Here is a 20,101-nt window from a genome sequence, read left to right on the forward strand (position 1 = left end):
TGGAAAAGATAGAACTGATGTGGCAATTATGCCGAGAAGCAGGATCCTGGCTGGGGTTAAATGAAAATATATACAATTGGATGTATCCTAAAGCTAAATGCACTCGAAAGGTGATGGTGGTGAATATTACACACACACAAACACACACACACATGCACACAAATATATATAAATATATATATATATATATATATATATATATATATATAATTGAAATTTACTTCATGGTATGATTTTTTTATCTGAGACAAAGCTTTATAAAATATGTACAAACAATATTATTTATAATGACATGTATCAATTTATGGGTCAGTGCTGGGTTTGGTGCCCTTGTAGACTATGTGGGCTTGATGGGAGTCAGACCCTGTAACTTTTGTTTTTGAGGTGGGCACCTTAACCATTATGCTTTCATTGGGTTTGTGTTATTTTTTTTGTACCTTTAAAAGTTAAATATATATTGATTGTGAATACTTATTTACATTTCATATTTGTATATTTGGATTTTTATCAAATATTAGTTTAAGTAGGAAAGTTTTATTGAAGTAACATGCTAAAAAAGGTGTCTTTAATACAAGTATTTTAATAATGTTACACATTGTATTTATTTGGTGTGCAGATTAAAGGAAAAAGGTGTAGGGCCACTTTAAATGCTGTTAGAACGGGTGGGTGTGTACCAATACAGCGATGGATGTTATTTAAATTCACTTGTTTGATTTTATCCATTTGTATCAGATGAAGTCTGCAAAGTCAGCCGAAAGTGCTTATATTGCAATTATTTAACATTTGCATTTAATAAAAATTTGGATCTGAGACAAGCTGTTACTGTGGAGCTGCACTGCCTTGCTTTTGGATGGGCTAGGTTGTTACTGAAACATTGTCAGTATCAAAGTGTTCTGATAAGGTTTAGTCCATTTCTAAAAGCCTTTTGGTTTATCTTCATACACTACTCTAATCAGGCACTGATTTTGATTAATCCTTTATAAGTTTTGACAGTTTTCTCCATCCACGTGCACAGAGGCACTGCTCATCTCATGTCCCCAGGTTCCCAGGTCCCATGTATGAGCCACATGGCTTTCCCTTATGCTTGGAGATGTATCCACTATATTAGCTGATTTCTCCTACCTTTCAATGTTATTCTTGGACTGAGACATTTAGACATGCTCACTCTTCTAATGTGCTAAACCTCCCTTTCTTATGATACTTGACACAGCTATTTGAAATGTTTCACCATTCCAAAGCAGAGGAGTTGTAAAAAGCTCATGATATCCTCTGAGGTACTGTGCTATAAGTCTGGGTCATTACTCTTAATAGTACAACTGCACAGAAAATAGTTTGCAACTTCCTATTAAATGAATTTGAGTGTTCAGTGATAATACAGAGTTGTCTTTCTCATTACTATATGCCACAAGGTTATTTTTTTCTTGTGGCCCACTTATCATGACTGGTAGTGATATTAGCTTTTGTAATTAGTAGTTGCTTCCTCACAGCACTTGGTTATAACATTTGTTTCCTGGCTTTGATAATTTCTGTGCAGAGTATGCATATCTATTTCTGGCAGTTTAGGTCTTTGACTTGTACTCCAGTTCTCTCCCATATATCAAAAACATGTTGCAGACAAACTGGTGTTTTTTCAAATTTCCTGCACATTTGCATGCAGTGAGTGTGAGTGTGTGTGTGTGTGTGTGTGTGTGTGTGTGTGTGTGTGTGTGTGTGTGTGTGTGTGTGTGTGTGTGAGTGTGTGTGTGTGTGTGTGTTTTGCAACAAATTGGTATACTGTCCAGGAATAGTTTCTCTGCCTTGCACCCCCAAAACACAAAGGGTAGACTCAACTCTCTACTGGAAAAATCATGTACTGGAGAATGAATGAGTGATGAAATAATAATAGAGGGCATATGTAACACCAAAGAACTGCAGATATGACAGGCTTTACCACATTATCCCATTCAGTGTTTTGCTACTTTGGACCAACTTACATGAAGAATATAAATGGCGTACCTGCTACTGCTGCAATATAGGCCTCAAGAATCATTTCAAAATTATGGGAAACTAATAAGCAAGTTTATGTTGGAGTTCTATGTGAAAAGAAATGGAGGAAAGGAAAGAAAGGCGATAAGGATAAACATCTGTGTATTGTACTCAGAATCTGCAAAACGTTCTTCTCACAACAAGCACACAACAACAGAAAGTGTTTTGATTGACTTACTAGTTTATTTGACATGTCTGCAGGAAATCCTTGTTTTAGATGAGCTTCCAAAATATAGTTCACAAGATTTTGCTGCTCTCTGGTAAGCTCCCCTTCTATCTCCTGTACTGACAAACAGAGAGAGAAATGTAATTTGAATAGTTTAACAGTCGAAACTTAACTGAGTAAAGTTATTATGCTGTAAACTTGCAGTGATGCTGTTCTTTTTACATCCCAATGTGTTTTTGAATTGAAATTGTCCTTCAGTCTTCTGCCACATAATACTGTGTGGTCCTTTTCAGGAATAGATAAGATTTCCTTAAATGCCTTCTTGACTTTTAATCGTCAACACTGATATCTACTAAGAATGAAGCTTATTACTGGGTTTCTAAGCAAATAGTTTTGTATTTTTTTTTCCTGCTGTATATTTGCTGCCTTGTTGTTTACATGGTCTCAGGAGTAGTATACTAGTGATGAATGGAGAATCAAACACCAAACTAAAGAATTAAGCTTTTCCAGGTCCTTACCTTAATATTCTGTGCTATATGCTTGACTGAGAAATAAGACTACAATGGGACAGCATACAAGTCATGGTGTTTATTGGTGTGTGGGGGTTGTGGTTTTGTGTGTGTGTGTGTGTGTGTGTGTGTGTGTGTGTGTGTGTGTGTGCACACGTGTGCTTGTGTGCATGTGCGTGTGTGTGTGTACGCTTGACTAAAAAATAAGACTACAATGGGACAGCATACAAGTTATGGTGTTTATTGGTGTGTGTGTGTGTGTGTGTGTGTGTGTGTGTGTGTGTGTGTGTGTGTGTGTGTGTGCATGTGTGTGCGTGCATGTGTGCGTGCGTGTGTGTGCATGTGCATATGTGTGTGCGGGCATGTGTGTGTGCGTGTGTGTGTGTACATGTGTGCGTGTGTGTGTGTGTGTGTGTGTGTGTGTGTGTGTGTGTGTGTGTGTGTGTGTGTGTGTGTGTGTGTGTGTGTGTATACATGCTTGTTTGTCTTGTTTGTCTATGCCTGTGGAATTATACATATTTGCTAACAGTAGAGTTCACAACAGCACTATACCACCTCTGTAGAAGTAGTTTACAATGCAGTCCGTGTTTGTGGGGTACACATATTTACATTAAGAATAGACAACATAGCAGCACTATACACTGTCTGATGGAATTGTGTATGGTGCACTGTAGGGATTATACAGTTACAGTGCTGGTGCATAGCAGGGCAGTATTGTGTACCCTACACTGGGGTAAAACTTGACAGGTTTTTGTGCAGTGGATGACTGTGCATTCAGGGAGTAAGATGGCTATCCCTAATACACAGACATGAAAAGCATAATTTAAAATGTTACTGAACTCTTTTGCACTCATTCCCTGTTACTGTTCACTACTGCTCATTTACATTTCATTTTGCCTTTATCCTCTGCAACTGATGATACAAGTGTAGTGAGTATAGTCATATTATGGCCCCTAACTTGGCAATATTGCTATCAAGGCAGGCCATTGGTGTGAGTGGAAGCTGTGATAGTGATGCTTTGTTACAACAGCAGCAATGGCAGTGTGTAAGTGACATAATGGAAGTCTGATATGCTATGTGTCTGCCTTCCTGTGTAGAGAAGGGGTGGTTTAGAGGTATATTGCTACTACTGCACAGCACTTGCTGGAATCACAAGCTATGCTTCCACAGAAGCACACATGAGAAACTGTCATATGCTGCTGTTTCTGTGTAGCTATGATTTGTTGCAGTTCCTGTAAACATTCTTATAATACAATATGGTTGTATATGAATGGCATACATACTGTCTTGTGCATCTTACAGATAACTGTGCATTATGGCTCAGATCTCTGCTTAGAACGTCTAATATTACGCAGTTAATGCTACTTCTGAGTCTTTGCTGCACTATGAGGTACAATGAGAAGGTTTTAAACTACTGAATTACAAAACCTGCCTTTGCTGCTGTTCCTGTTGTCTTGGAGCCTGGATTACTTAAAAAGCTGTTGAATCATGTAAGCTGTTTAGATTTGTTCCATTAGGTGCAAGATCTTTACATTGTAATGAGTTCTACAAGATTTAAATGACTCACTTTTGTCAGCCTAAGGAAGAGGATTAAAAATCAGTATAAAAAGAGACATAATTCTCTATGTCCATGGAAATGAAACTTACCACTTAATGAAAAGACTTCAGAGTCTTCGAAAACCCAATGAAAAAAATTGTGTGCAACTTTCAATATTATTAAAAAAAGTAGTAATACATTAAGTTTGCTACTAGACAGATATGAAACTGAGTCTTGTACTACAAAATTTACTGAAGCAATGGCTGAGTATGTGGTTGACATGAAAAAAAAATTAATACTGAGATACATGTGTTTGTGTAGAATAAATGATGAATGCATACAATGGTTATTAAAAGACAATAGGTTAACATCTGAGAATACCTTAAATATTGCTTTAGCAGTGGAAGCGGCAAATAAAAATACACAAAGTTTGCAAGTTAGACAATTACAAGGACAGTACAGTACTGGTTATGTCCCAAGAATTCAGATTGCAACAAAGTTGAAGATGCCATGATAAATGCCATTTAACTTTAAAGTGAAAACATAAACAACAACATTGAAGCCTGTTATAGATGCCATGATAAATGCCATTTAGCTTTAAAGTGCAAACCTAAACAACAAAGTTGAAGCCTGTTATAGATGCCATGATAAATGCCATTTAACTTTAAAGTGCAAACCTAAACAAGTCAATATTCATTTCTGCATAAAACCAGAGAAAAAACAGTTCACTGTAAAAATAATAAAACTTTTCTGAAAAAAAGCCTTTGAAAAAAGCTAAAAAGGAAGTTTAACACTGACTTCTGGCATGCTCTTGCTGCGGAATCTATAGGCTTGAGCCTGCAGAAACGTTATCCCATTCATATTAAAATGAAGAGAGGATAATACCTTGTGGATTTTAAGGTTAATGCTTTGAACAGTGCAATTATATTGAGCAAAATGAAGTCCAGAGAAATATGCAACATAATGTGGTAACCATCAGGGCTAGTATTAATAAAAGAACATGGAAAGTTAGAAATGCTAATGGGAAACATCAGTCTGATAGTGGATAAATATTAAATGGACAAGGTTTCATTTCTGCTATTTATATTAACTGCTACTGAACTAAAAGAGCTACTTTTGCATAGGGTATCAGTGACAGTATGAATTCTGTTTGCATGGCAGCAATGAATAATTTTGTATGGCACATTTTTCTCCATGGTTGTGTGACCGTGGCATTAGCATATTTGTGTTCAGACGGAGCTGGGGGGCAAAGTCTCACATATGGAGGTACGAAAAAATTGGGGTAACAGGGATTTTTTGACACACTGAAAAAATATCTTTTTAAAATGTTTTGTTGAGTTGAAGGTTTGACTTTTCCTGTATAGGACCCAGACTTGCTGGGGCAATACTGACTTAACAAAATTTATTTAGACTTGGGGAAAAATAAAGGAAAATGCATTCTGAAAGTTGAGCCTTAGTAAAATGCTAATTAAACATGCTTAAAGGAGAATAAACTTGTATTTCAAAAGAAACCAAAGTTAATATTTTTGTATCCAGCAAATGCAAAGCCTACATTTTTTCAGTCAGAGCAAATGCATGTAATTATCATAGAAAAACCTTCAGTCTTCAACAGACCTGAATGATAAGAACATTACAGATGGTCAGGAATGTGATAATTGGTATCCATTACGTAAGGATGGGAATGCCAGACCTCAGTAAAAGGGCAAACTGAAATGTTAAGCCCTACACTCAACTGTATTAAAGAAATATCAGTTTGTAGGTATGCATATCAGAATGTGATGACTACAATAAACAATGTGCAGTAAATTTATGTTTTTGTCTCGTGGCAGTAATCCCCTACATTCCCTAATGTGGAAGGTTGCAACCTTGCATACATCCACTAAATAATTATTCTTACATAACTCTGGATATTAAGCAGGCACTGACATTTCTTTAATCACAGCATTAATGACTCTTCTCCGAGGTTATTACACTATTTGAGAAGTGTAATAGTATGTGTCAGACATAGTTTGAAAGGAAATATCAAGAAAAAAAACAAAGGGCCCATAGACTGACATTCAACTAACATTCCAAGAAGGTACAATTGTACAGGAGAAGCAACCATTTCCAGAATCAGTAAAAGTTGTTCGAGAGCCATGTCATATAGTGTGATCATCGGACTTACTTAATTTGTCAGGATTCCTGTTGGTCAGAACAGCATAAAGCTCAGAGAGACAAACACTGGCCTGTGAGCTTGAAAATCAGATTCCTTGACCAGTCCAGAGATTCCCACATTTGCTGCCAGAGATATCTGATATACCTGTGATGCTGAAGCTAAGAAATTGTACCTGTGCCTGTAGTGAATAAAAACTACGAGGAACCCTAACCTGCACATGCCTTGTACTTGTGGTGAATAACCACTGTGAGGAACCCAAACCTGCACATGCCCGGTGCCCATTGTGAATAAACACTATGAGGAACCCTAACCTGTACATGCCCTGTGCCCATGGTGAATAAACACTATGAGGAACCATAACCTGTACATGCCCTCTGCCCACGGTGAACAAACACTATGAGGAACACTAACCTGCACATGCCCTGTGTCTGTGGTGAATAGACACAATGAGGAACCCTAACATGCACATGCCCTGTGTCCGTGGTGAATAAACCCTACCAGGAACCCTAACCTGTACATGCCCTGTGTCCATGGTGAATAAACACTGTGAGGAACCCTAACCAGCACATGCCCTGTGTCTGTGGTGAATAAACACTATGAGGAACACTAACCTGCACATGCCCTGTGTCTGTAGTGAATAAACACTATGAGGAACCCTAACCTGTACATGCCCTGTGCCCATGGTGAATAAACACTATGAGGAACCCTAACCTGCACATGCCCTGTGCTCATGGTGAATAAACACTATGAGGAACCCTAACCTGCTCATGCCCTGTGCCCTTGGTGAAAAAAACACTATGAGGAACCCTAACCTGTACATGCCCTGTGCCCATGGTGAATAAACACTATGAGGAACCCTAACCTGCACAAGCCCTGTGCCCATGGTGAATAAACACTGTGAGGAACCCTAACCTGCACATAACTTGTGCCCGTGGTGAATAAACACTATGAGGAACCCTAACCTGCACATGCCCTGTGCCCATGGTGAATAAACACAACCAGGAATCCTAACCTGCACATGCCCTATGCCCATGGTGAATAAACACTATGAGGAACCCAAACCTGCACATGCCCTGTGCCCGTGGTGAATAAACACTACCAGGAAACCAAACCTGTACATGCCCTGTGCCCATGATGAATAAACACGATGAGGAACCCTAACATGCACATGCCCTTTGTTCATGGTGAATAAACATTACCAGGAACCCTAACCTGTACATGCCCTGTGCCCGTGGTGAATAAACACTATGAGGAATGCTAACATGCACATGCCCTTTGTCCATTGTGAAAAAACACTATGAGGAACCCTAACCTGTACATGCCCTGTGCCCATGGTGAATAAACACTATGAGGAACCCTAACCTGTACATGCCTTGTGCACATGGTGAATAAACACTACAAGGAACCCTAACCTGCACATGCCCTGTGCCCATGGTGAAGAAACACTATGAGGAACCCAAACCTGTACATGCCCTGTGCCCATGGTGAATAAACACTATGAGGAACCCTAACCTGCACATGCCTTGTGCCCATGTTGAATAAACACTATGAGGAACCCTAACCTGTACATGCCCTGTGCCCATGGTGAATAAACACTACGAGGAACCCTTACCTGTACATGCCCTGTGCCCATGGTGAATAAACACTATGAGGAACCCTAACCTGCACATGCCCTGTGCCTGTGGTGAATAAACACTATGAGGAACCCTAACCTGCACATGCCCTGTGCCCGTGGTGAATAAACACTATGAGGAACCCTAACCTGTACATGCCCTGTGCCCATGGTGAATAAACACTATGTGGAACCCTAACCTGTACATGCCTTGTGCCCATGGTGAATAAACACTATGAGGAACCCTAACCTGTACATGCCCTGTGCCCATGATGAATAAACACTATGAGGAACCCTAACCTGCACATGCCCTGTGCCGTAGTGAATAAACACTATGAGGAACCCTAACCTGCACATGCCCTTTGCCCGTGGTGAATAAACACTATGAGGAATCCTAACCTGCACATGCCCAGTGCCCGTGGTGAATAAACACTACCAGGAACCCTAAGCTATACATCCCCTGAGCCTGTGGTGAATAAACACTATGAGGAACCCAAACCTGCACATGCCCTGTGCCCATGATGAATAAACACTATGAGGAACCCTATCATGCACATGCCCTGTGTCCGTGGTGAATAAACACTACCAGGAACCCTAACCTGTACATGCCCTGTGTCCGTGGTGAATAAACACTATGAGGAATGCTAACATGCACATGCCCTTTGTCCATTGTGAAAAAACACTATGAGGAACCCTAACCTGTGCATGCCTTGTGCCCATGGTGAATAAACACTCTGAGGAACCCTAATCTGTACATGCCCTGTGCACATGGTGAATAAACACTACAAGGAACCCTAACCTGCACATGCCCTATGCCCATGGTGAATAAACACTATGAGGAACCCAAACCTGTACATGCCCTGTGCCCATGTTGAATAAACACTATGAGGAACGCAAACCAGTGCATGCCCTGTGCCCATGGTGAATAAACACTATGAAGAACCCTAACCTGCACATGCCCTGTGCCCATGGTGAATAAACACTGTGAGGAACCCTAACCTGCATATGCCCTGTGCCCGTGGTGAATAAACACTATGAGGAACCCTAACCTGCACATGCTCTGTGCCCATGGTGAATAAGTACTACCAGGAACCCTAACCTGCACAAGCCCTGTGCCCATGGTGAATAAACACTATGAGGAACCCAAACCTGCACATGCTCTGTGCCCGTGGTGAATAAACACTACGAGGAACCCTAACCTGTACATGCCCTGTGTCCATGGTGAATAAACACTATGAGGAATGCTAACATGCACATGTCCTTTGTCCGTTGTGAAAAAAAAGTACAGTTTTGTACCTACCATAAATGTAGATGTTCGAGTGTTCACCCTGCTGCAGTCATTACACTTGGGTTATCCTGTCGTCAGGCGGTCCCGCAGTTGGCCGGATTTCCAAAGTCTTGGTCCGACGTCGGTTGCTGTTGCCGCACCCCTGACGTCAGTGCGCCAGGGGTATATATATTGCAACAGACGCCATTTTCTTCAGTTTTTCTTGCCCCAGATGTCAGGTGCCTCCAAGAAGGTGATCCAAATTAGTACCAAAAGGTGGGAACACTGTACAAACACAAAATCCCTTCAGCTAAAAGCAAATACATCAGTAAATTTAGCCAGTAAATCAGAGGGGTTGGAGGGAGGGTAATCTGGACTGCAGCAGGGTGAACACGCGAACATCTACATTTATGGTAGGTACAAAACTGTACTATGTTCATCGTGTTACCCTGCTGCAGTCATTACACTTGGGTTGAGTCCCAAAGCTAAGGTAGGATGGCGGCATCATAGAGGGTTAGTGGAGGCAATGAGGCCCTGCAGAACTGCAGTGGCAAAGCCTGCCCTGGACTTAGAATAAAGAGGTAAGTGATAGTGTTTGGTGGAGGTGTGCATAGAACTCCAAGTTGCAGCTTCTAAGATTTCCTTGGTAGGAACCCCCCTGAGAAAGGCTGTAGAGGTAGCTGTTGCCCTGGTAGAGTGGGATCTAATGGTAGGAGGAACTGGTTTCCCATGATGGGTATAGCAGAATCGTATGCAATGGCCTATCCATTTAGAAATGGTTTGCTTGGATATGGCCCTCCCTTGAGAAGCTGTAGCATAGGAAACAAAGAGCTGGTCAGTTTTTCTGAAAGCCTTAGTTTTATCCAAGTAGTAACGAAGCTGCCTGTGAATGTCCAAGGAATGCAGGAGTCTCTCACCTTTGTTCTGTGGATTGGGGTAGAAAGTGGGTAGGTGGATGGTTTGATTTAGAGCTACACTGGAAACCACCTTAGGCATGAAGGAAGGATTAGTTCGTAGAGAAACTCTGTCTTGATGAAAAATGAGGAAAGGTTCTACTGCCATAAGTGCCTGCAATTCTGAAACTCTCCTAGCAGAAGTTATTGCCAGGAGCAGGGCAGTCTTCCAAGATAGGAACTGAAGGTCTGCAGAAAAAGCTGGTTCAAAGGGAGGTAGCGTTAGTTTTTCCAGTACAAAGTTGAGGTCTCATGTTGGTGTAGGAGCTCTTCTAGGTGGTCTAATGTTTTTTGCCCCTCTGAGGAACTGCCTTAGGAGAGGATTTGAAAATAAAGGTGGATTCGTGTCGTAGTGAGCTGAAATAGCTGAAGCATGGATTTTAATTGAGGAGAAGGAAAGTCCTTTATGCAACATCTCAGCTAAATACTGCAGAATGTGAGTCATATGAGGCTGAGTTGTGTCTTGACCTTTAGCTTGGTTCCAAGCAGAAAACCTTTTCCATTTGTCCGAGTAAGCCTTCCTGGTGCTTGGCCTCCTGGCTTCTAGAATAACATCCAGTACAGCTTGTGAAAGAGGGGCTGGTTGGATGCTTAATTGATTTGCCATGCAGCCAGGTTTAAGGTTTTGATCTGGCTGTGTAGAATCTGCTTGTCTTGCTGCGTGAGCAAATGAGGTATTTGAGGCAATATCCATGGTGGGCTGTGAACCATATTCTTCAATAGCGGGTACCAGTGCTGGCGTGGCCAGTCTGGGGCTATGAGAATCATTCGAGGTTTCTCCTTTTTGACCTTCCAAAGAACCTTTGTGAGAAGAGGTAATGGAGGAAAGGCATATGCTGTCAGGTTTTTCCAATGGAAGGAGAGAGCATCCACTTTCCAAGCTTGATGGTGGAATGTCCTTGTACAAAATTTTGTCAGCTGGTAGTTTTGAGGTCTATATTTGGTAGGCCCCATCTTTGAGTTATCATTGTAAATATTTGTGGGTCTAGCTTCCACTCGTGGGGATCTTTGATGTTTCTGCTTAGGTCATCTGCCAATGTGTTTTTCTGTTCTGGCAGGAATTGAGCTTGCAACTGGATTTGGTAGGCCAGAGCTGTGTTCCATAAGATTATTGCTTGCCTGCAAAGAGGGTAGGAATGTGTGCCCCCTTGTTTGTTTATGTACCACATTACTGTGGTGTTGTCCATCTTTATTGTAAGTTGTCCAGGCTGTAGTAGATCCTTGAAGGCTGTCAGAGCTTTCTGTACAGCTAGCATCTCTTTTTGGTTTATGTGCAGTTTTCTTTGTTCTGCAGTCCATAGGCCTTGAATGCATTGCCCTGCCATGTGTGCCCCCCCAGGCATAGTCTGAAGCATCTGTTGTGATAGTTTGCCTGGGTGGGGGCAAGGTGAAAGGCTGACCCTTGTTGAGGTGACATGCCTGTGCCCACCATAGAAATTCCTGTTGAAGGCAGGGAATGAGAGATATCACTGTGTCCAAGCTGTGGCTGTGTTGAGACCATACGCTTTTTAGGTACCACTGTAATTTCCTCATATGCAGTTTTGCAAATGGTATTATCAGAATGCAAGATGCCATGAAGCCCAAAGCCTGCAGAATTTTTCTTGCAGTTAATTGGGTCTTTGTTGCCATTGTCTTGAAATATTGAGTCAGTTGTAATTGCTTGTCTGGTGTAAGATAAGCCTTCTGGGCTATTGTGTCCAAGCTGGCACCCAGGAATGTCATTTTTTGTGAGGGTACTAGTTTTGACTTCTTTTCGTTTACTGTGTACCCCAGACAATTCAGTAGATGCTTCACAAAAGCCAGATGTTGTAAGAGAATGTCTTTTCTTTCTGCTTGGATGAGGCAGTCGTCCAGGTATGGATATATTTGAATTCCTCTTTGTCTGCAGTATGCAATTACTGGTGCCAGGCATTTTGTGAATACTCTGGGCAGTAGATAAGCCAAAGGGCAGTGCAGAGAATTGATAATGGGTTGAACCTGCAATGAAACGGAGGTATCTTCTGCAACTTTGTCTGACAGGGACATGCAGGTATGCCTCCTTGAGGTCCAACGTTACCAGCCATGCTTCCTTGCCCAACATGGGAAGTAGCTGCTGTAGTGTTAGCATCTTGAATTTGGGAACTTGTAAGTAAGTGTTTAGAATTGAAAGGTCCAAAATTGGTCTCCAAGCATTTTCTTTTCTGGGTACTAGGAAGAGTCTTGAGTAAAATCCTTGGCCTTGCTCTTGAGTTGGTACCCTTTGAATGGCTCTCATGGCCATGAGAGCTGTAATTTGTTTTTGAGCCTCTGCCCTTTGATTTTGTGGCAGGTTTGGCATTCCTCTTTTTATTGGCAAGGTGTGAAAGTGGAATCTGTATCCTCGTAAAATTATGTCTAGTACCCATTTGTCCTTTGTGACCATGTGCCAGTTGTCTGCAAATAGTGCTAGTTTTCCCCCCAGGGGGGCTGACAAACGAACTTTGTTTGGCCAGCTGAGGTGCAAGTCATTGAGTTTGCCTTCTGGTGGGTTGAGACCTGTCTTCTCCTCCCTTCTGGGTTGGAGTGCCCCATTGGCGAGGTTTATACTGAGCTTGTGGTTGTCCTCTGCCCCTTGGGCGCCTGTATTTGCCCCTCTGAGGCCTGTCAGTGGTTGGAAAGGACCAATTTTTTGTTTGCTAGTTTCTGCTGAAGTGAGGGGGTTGTACTTGTAGGAAATCTTTGACTGTCTGCATTGATTTTGCCTTACCTTCCATTTTCTTCTTCTTCTGCTTTAACACCAAAAAGAACACCCTGCTGTAAGGGAGCATCTAGTAGTTTTGCTTTAACATGATCAGGCAGACTTTGTTCCTTTAACCAGGCATGCCTGCGTATAACTGATCCAGTGACAGCTGCTCTGCAGGAGGCCTCCAAAGAATCAAACGCACATTGTAAGGTATGTTTGCCCACATGCTCAGTGGCGTGCAACAAATCCTGTACTTCTTTCAATTCAGATTGTTGAGGGAGGGTGGTTATCTTTTGTTTTAACTGAGAGATCAGAAATTGCTGATACTTAAGCATATGAAATTGACAGTTTAGAGCTCTCATAGCTAAAGTAGCTGAGGTGTAAACCTTTTTCCCCCATCTGTCTAGTGCTCTTGAATCCCTTTCAGAAGGTACTGGATTTTTAACCATGGAAGCCTTAGCCCCCTTGGGACCCTGGGAGATAGTCTCTGGGTCAGCTACTGGGCTTTTGTAAAGGAATTTATGGGAATCAGGTACTCTGTAGTATCTGTCAGGCTTGGCCGGGGCAGGAGGCAGAGAGTCAGGGTTGAAACTGGATTCTAAATAGACATCATCCACAATGTCCAAAACAGGAGGGATGGCTAGAGGTCTGTGTTGGGGGAGTAAAAGAAACTCTCTGAGCCTTTTCTTGGAATCAGAGTAATCCTGACCTTCCCAGTGAAAATGTTCCCTCATAGTGTGTAAAGTTTCCCCAAAAGAGTAATCTTCTGGAGGGGAAGCTGAGGGAATAGAGTCCTCAGCATCAGAATCTTCATAAGGAGAGAAGGAATAGTCTTGGTCCTCAGAGGAATCTGAAGAAATAGACAGTTGTTCAGAGGAAGCAGATTCTTCCTCTTGTCTAGGCCTTTTGTCAGGAGGAGGCTGAGAACCTCTGATAAGAGAAATCAAATCTTCAGCCATCTTGAGCATCTGTTTCTTAGGCATAGGGCCTTGAACAGGAGATTGAAGTGAAGCCTTTTTTGGTTTGGAAGGAGTCTTCGAATTGGAAAACGTTTTGACTGTAAGAGTCGTCGGTCTGAAAACGCCTTCAGAAACCGATGGCATTTCAGAAGCACCGACGTCCTTGGAAGGTAAATCGTCAGTAGGGCCTGAAGTAAAAGACTGCGTCGGCCTAGTACATTCCGTCAAAATATCTGTAGCGGTCTCGGTTTCTTGAACTGCGGTAGTCAGAGGCTGCGTCGGAGCCTCACTGATAACTGGAGAACCGGAGACCGGATCAACCGAGGACTCGGAATTGGGCTTAGGCCTGGGCTGTCGATCCTTATCCCTGTGCTTTTTGTGCATGCCGGTAGTCGGTAGCTCCGACGGCATGTTATAATTAAATTTTCTGCCAAAAAAGTGTTGTGTGAAATCAAATCGTCTTTTAATAGTACGTTTATTAAATCTAGCACAAAAACAACAAGAAGTGACGTCGTGATCAGGGCCTAGGCAAGGTATGCAATAAGAATGAAAATCCTTATGAGGTACTTGCTTCCCACAAGAAATACAATACTGAGGCAAGAAAAGTTTCCCCAATGGGGTACTTAGCTTTATAGAAGACTTCGGCCTGAAATTCGAATTCGAAAATCTCAGGAGTCGGCCGACCGGCACTTGCGAACTGCTTCTGCTTCAGGCACCGCGTGGCAAGAAAGACTGAAGAAAATGGCGTCAGTTGCAATATATATACCCCTGGCACACTGACATCAGGGATGAGGTGACAGCAACCGACGTCAGACCAAGACTTTGGAAATCCAGCCGACTGCGGGACCGCTTGACGACAGGATAACCCATGTGTAATGACTGCAGCAGGGTAACACGATGAACATCACTATGAGGAACCCTAACCTGCACATGCCCTGTGCCCATGGTGAATAAACACTATGAGGAACCCTAACCTGGACATGCCCTGTGCCAGTGTAGAATAAACACTATGAGGAGCCCTAACCTGCACATGCCCTGTGCCCATGGTGAATAAACACTATGAGGAACCCTAACCTGCGCATGCCCTGTGCCTGTGGTGAATAAACATTGTGAGGAACCCTAACCTGCACATGCCCTGTGCCCGTGGTGAATAAACACTATGAGGAACCCTAACCTGCACATGCCCTGTGCCCATGGTGAATAAACACTGAGGAAACCTAACCTGCACATGCCTTGTGCCCGTGGTGAATAAACACTGTGAGGAAACCTAACCTGCACATTTTTTAACAGAATGCAAACATTCTTCAAACCCTGAAGCTCTTATCATTGCCACATCTCACGGATTGTAATTATATTTTAATTTATTCATTTATTAACAGGGTGTACCAACACTGGTGAAAGGCACATCCCTTCTTAACTATTTTTATTGTAATACATTTGTAAACTGGGTACAGCCACTGGATGCGAGTGTCCATTTTCTGGGCCAACCCAGAAGCACTTGACTTGTTAAGTGACTCCCTCAGAGTCATACATAGGTAACTGGAGAAAGAAGAACTCAAACCATTTACCCTTGACAGCAGGATACAACACACTGACAGTCCAAAGCTACAGTTCTCAGTACTAACTGTCCCTGACCTAAATAATTAGGCTACTAGATAATGCATTTTACTGGTTAGAGAAAGAATGTCCTCTGGTTTTACCAAAGGCATGGAAGCGTACCTAGACTTTTTTAGACAATAACAATGAAACCATAAAAAGGTAAACTAATATCAAATTACTACCAAATGCTGTAAAGTGAATTTATATATATATATATATATATATATATATATATATATATATATATATATATATATATATTTTTTTTTTTTTTTTTCAAAGGGATCATACTGAATCAAATATTTTATAGTACAAAAAATCAGTTTATAATGGAATATATAAAAAAATCCCAAAAGGCCCAAGGCAGAGTAACACTGAGCAAATAAAAGTTTTATATTTTATGCTACTTGCTTCGTTCAGTGTTATTCGTTCAGTCTTACTCTGCCTTGGCCCTTTTGGGATTTTTTACATATTGACTGAACTTACTTGTTTTGTGGGTTGTCTTTTGATTATAATGGAATATATTTATTATAAGAAAAGGGGGATAATACATTCAATGGTTAAAGAAAGCTTGTTTATTATGCTTCAGAACACTGTTAAGGACTTGATGTTAGTATCTAGTCAAAATCATTTCTGATCCTTTAGATTCGGATATGCATCTAGAAATTTCTCCGCTACTTAAATATATGTACATTGCTTTTGGTACTGTTGAGTCTACTCTGAAGTTTTGAAAGTACATTTACAAATAAGTGACTGACCTAGAGAATTCTCATTCCTGCCACCCCATTTGAAGGGTGCTGCTGCCAGTAGTAAACTGTTCTGTGGCAGATCAGTCAAGATGTACGTAATTTTGTTAAGATGAAGTAGACCCACTGTTCTAATATAGCTTGAATGGCTTTATTACAGCAGGTGAATGATGTAAGCATTGGATGCCTTTTAAAGGTAAAACACTGTACATCTCATTTGCATATGTACTGAGCACAAGGTGCCTTCTGTATACACAGTAACATTTTGCTTCTGCAGCCATAGTGAGGTGTTACCTTTGAGTCAGAAATTGACCTTTTTGGAATTAATCTACACAGGACTGTAGACAGCACAGCCCGTTCCCCTCAATCTCATTCTATTCTTTTAATATATTCATTTTGAGCTTTTTTAACTTCTGAAATTATTTCTATGAAAAGGAAAGGTAATACAGAAAATGCTCATGACCCTTATGTGACTATTTTCACATCTTATTTTGAAGAAAATGCCACATGCTTAAGATATTGAAATAAGGTGTAACATACAAATATAGTCGAGTTGCTGTAGCGACCATTATTATCAAAGCATTAAAACATTTTATTTAATGTGTTTTAAGGAAAAAACATAAAGGTATCACAAGAAAAAAAAAAACTTTTGCATTTACAGGTCCTTTGAAAGCTTAAGTGTTTTCCTTTTCTAACATACATGTTGATGCAGTTATCTATATTTGATTGTGTTTTTGCAAAGTAAAGCTTTTAAAACTGTTAAGTTAGCACAAGCTGGATTGGCTTATCTAGCTGTATATAATTTAAATATTTATATATATATATATATATATATATATATATATATATATATATATGTGTTTGTCTATCTATCTACCTTTCTATCTGTATATCTACATATCTATCAATCTACCCCTCTAGAGTGAAATGGACAAAAAAAAAAAACAGCCAGCACTATCAATTACACAGTGCACAGATACCACACATATGCACACACACACACACACACACACACACACACACACACACACACACACACACACACACACACACACACATGTAAGTATGCACACAGACACACGTACACACGCACATACATGCGCACAGACACACACACACACACACACACACACACACACGTACACATACACATGCATACACACACACACGCACACACGCACACACACACACACACACACACACACACACACAGACACACACACACACACAAACACACGCACACACGTACGCATGCGCTCACATACACACAAAATAAACAAGGGTGGATTAGGTTATGATAAAACTATTTTCATCTAGTTTAACATCAATCCCTTTTGCCCACCTTCCTGTGATTAGTTTCCTGATGTTCTCCATCCTACTGTCTAATGCTTGAAGTGCATTTTTCAGCCAAAGGGTTCTGTCACCACACTCTTGTCTGTGAAAATATTGGCCATAAGATTACGCCAACTTGGAGAGAAGAGAATATAACTGTAGTTCAGTGATGCCAAAATGTATTACAATATGAGCACATCAGAATTATTTCCCCAGAAATCTGCCTTGTTTCTTGTAATTATCTGTAATGTGCTTTGATGGACATAATGAACTAGAGATATGCTTGGCCCTCCCAAGGTAAGGAATCCTGAAATCGTTCATCTGGGCAGGCCCTCATCTACATCGCAGATCAACAGCTAGAAAACTTAATCCACCCCTCAAAATCAACTGCCATTACCACATGCAGCAATTTAATTACATCGTCAGGCCAATCTGAAAAAAAAAAAAGGCTTTATTGATTATGACAGAAGGAAAAAATATTTAGATAGAAAATTGGAGTCAATCTCTTAACACATTATCTCCGGTGTATCCTATATAAATACAGACTTAAAATATGCTTAAACATGGTTCTGCAGAAAAATGTAACAGTGTTTCATCTCTTTTCCTTTAGATAACTTTGGGAGAAAAAAAGATTAGTAGAAACCTGACCAAACTAAGTAAATAAAATAACTTTGAAAAAAAATTATAAATGCTGAAACCTACCTCATATCAAGACTTGACATTCAACATGTGAAATTCTGTTATAGCAGGAACATCTTTTGAAGATGAAGTATATTAAAATTCTGTATTGTAACAATCCTAAATGAAAGTAATTCAGACTGTAAAGTATAAAAGTAAGACAACACATAAGGTATTGTACTACTTTAGTTTGAAGGAGATGCAGTGAACAAATCTGTTATTCACCTAGTCTCTCTTCAGAAAATATATGGCAAGAAGTTGAACAGGCAAGAACCAATTTAATTATATATATATGACATCACTCAGTAGTGGCAAAGATATATTTATAACTAGAAGCAGTGGAAACAACAAAAATAATTTATGTAATTGCTGAATAGGGGCATTTATTAATCTGTTGTATGTAACTGCACAAGTCATTATGCACCACATAAGAAAACCAGTTGCATTGTAAAGCTTTTGCTTATGTTAGAAAGCAGCCACAAATCATTCTGGTGCACATACACACACACACACACACACACACACACACACACACACACACACACACACACACACACACACACACACACACACACACACACAATGTGTACCCATCAATGTAGCATCAGATATGGTTATGTGTGTTGGCTTCAGATCCACACATGAAATAAACAGGGATACAAGACAAAGAGTACACCAGTTTTCCATTGTGAGAATAATTAGTTATGGTGTGGTCCGTCAAGTCCCAGTCAACTGAGGAACAATCTGAGTGAGAAATATTTAATAAGAAGTAGTTTGGGTCGCTGAGTAAATAGGGAGCATACCCCTTACGTAATATAACATCATCTGAGGTCAGAAAACTTCTGGGTAAGTTAGATGTATTCATTTAAATTGTCCATTAATTAATTGTGACTCAATGGACTGTACAAATCCAAAATAAATCAGTGAATCTTCTGTGTTTGCACACATCAAATTGATTATTAGGCAATCTTCATTAATATATTTGGGCTGTGGTCACAAGAAACAGTTTCACACTTAAATCCTACAAACTACAGCATCTAGTAGAGGAAGATGTAGAAGATTGTAAATATGTGAATAACCAGGCCACTATGATTACACTCTTCCCTTGTATTCCATTAGAAATTAACTAGTTATATCTCAATATTTTTCACACTTTGAATTCATCTACATAATACTTCCTGTTTAGGTAGCTTTAGGTAGATAGCACTTACCTTTTTGAGCTTTGTGGTGGATGTCACCTGTCTGTAATCAGGTGTATCGCTGTCTTCTCTACTTAACTGATCTGGTTGTTTGGGATTTTTTCGTAATCTCTTTGATTTACACTGTATTTCTGTTAATAAACCTGGAAAAATAAACACAGGAAGTTGCATGACATTCTGCAGCAAAGTGATAAGCAATCGTCAGGAAGTGCTGAATGCTCTGTTATTAACTTCTGATATAATTGCAAATCATAAGAAAATGTTAAAAGAGATGCTCTTGGAGGATAAAAAAGAATGACGGCACGTGGGGTGTTCACGTGATGTTACCAGCTCATTATATGATGAAACAGATATGAGTTAAAAGAGCACCTGTCATTTTTATGGATCATAATGCTTTATCAAATCACAGTTCAATGAAACATTATACATCAAAGCAAATTCATAAATTTGTCATTTACAAGAATTGCACAAAAAACTACTATTGAAGTTTAGAATATTAGTTTTGTGGGGTGTGTCCTTCATGCATCCTACATGTAGTCAGTGGTGTTCCATCTCCCTACTTGTACACCACCACAATGAGGTCACACAACCTGTAGAAAGGGAACTGTCTGATTTTCTACCCTTTCTTGAGGGTGTATTGTCTAGGAGTGATACTATTTTACG

The 20,101-nt window shown here is 40.4% G+C and overlaps 1 protein-coding gene across 2 annotated transcripts in view; it reads right to left on the reverse strand.

The window, feature by feature from the left end:
- Positions 1-20,101, reverse strand: part of NR1H4 (nuclear receptor subfamily 1 group H member 4) — an 856,459-nt gene that overhangs the window by 203,940 nt on the left and 632,418 nt on the right. For both annotated transcript variants that reach the window (XM_044087787.1, XM_044087788.1), the window contains exons 5-6: positions 19,451-19,581; positions 2,204-2,305 (exon numbers count right to left, since the gene is read on the reverse strand). In XM_044087787.1, the coding sequence (XP_043943722.1) occupies positions 2,204-2,305; positions 19,451-19,581 (233 nt within the window). The remainder of the gene's footprint in view (positions 1-2,203; positions 2,306-19,450; positions 19,582-20,101) is intronic.

The sequence above is a fragment of the Protopterus annectens genome, chromosome 11.part0, assembly GCF_019279795.1.
Source record: "Protopterus annectens isolate FY-2018-M chromosome 11.part0, PAN1.0, whole genome shotgun sequence".
Taxonomy (NCBI): domain Eukaryota; kingdom Metazoa; phylum Chordata; order Ceratodontiformes; family Protopteridae; genus Protopterus; species Protopterus annectens.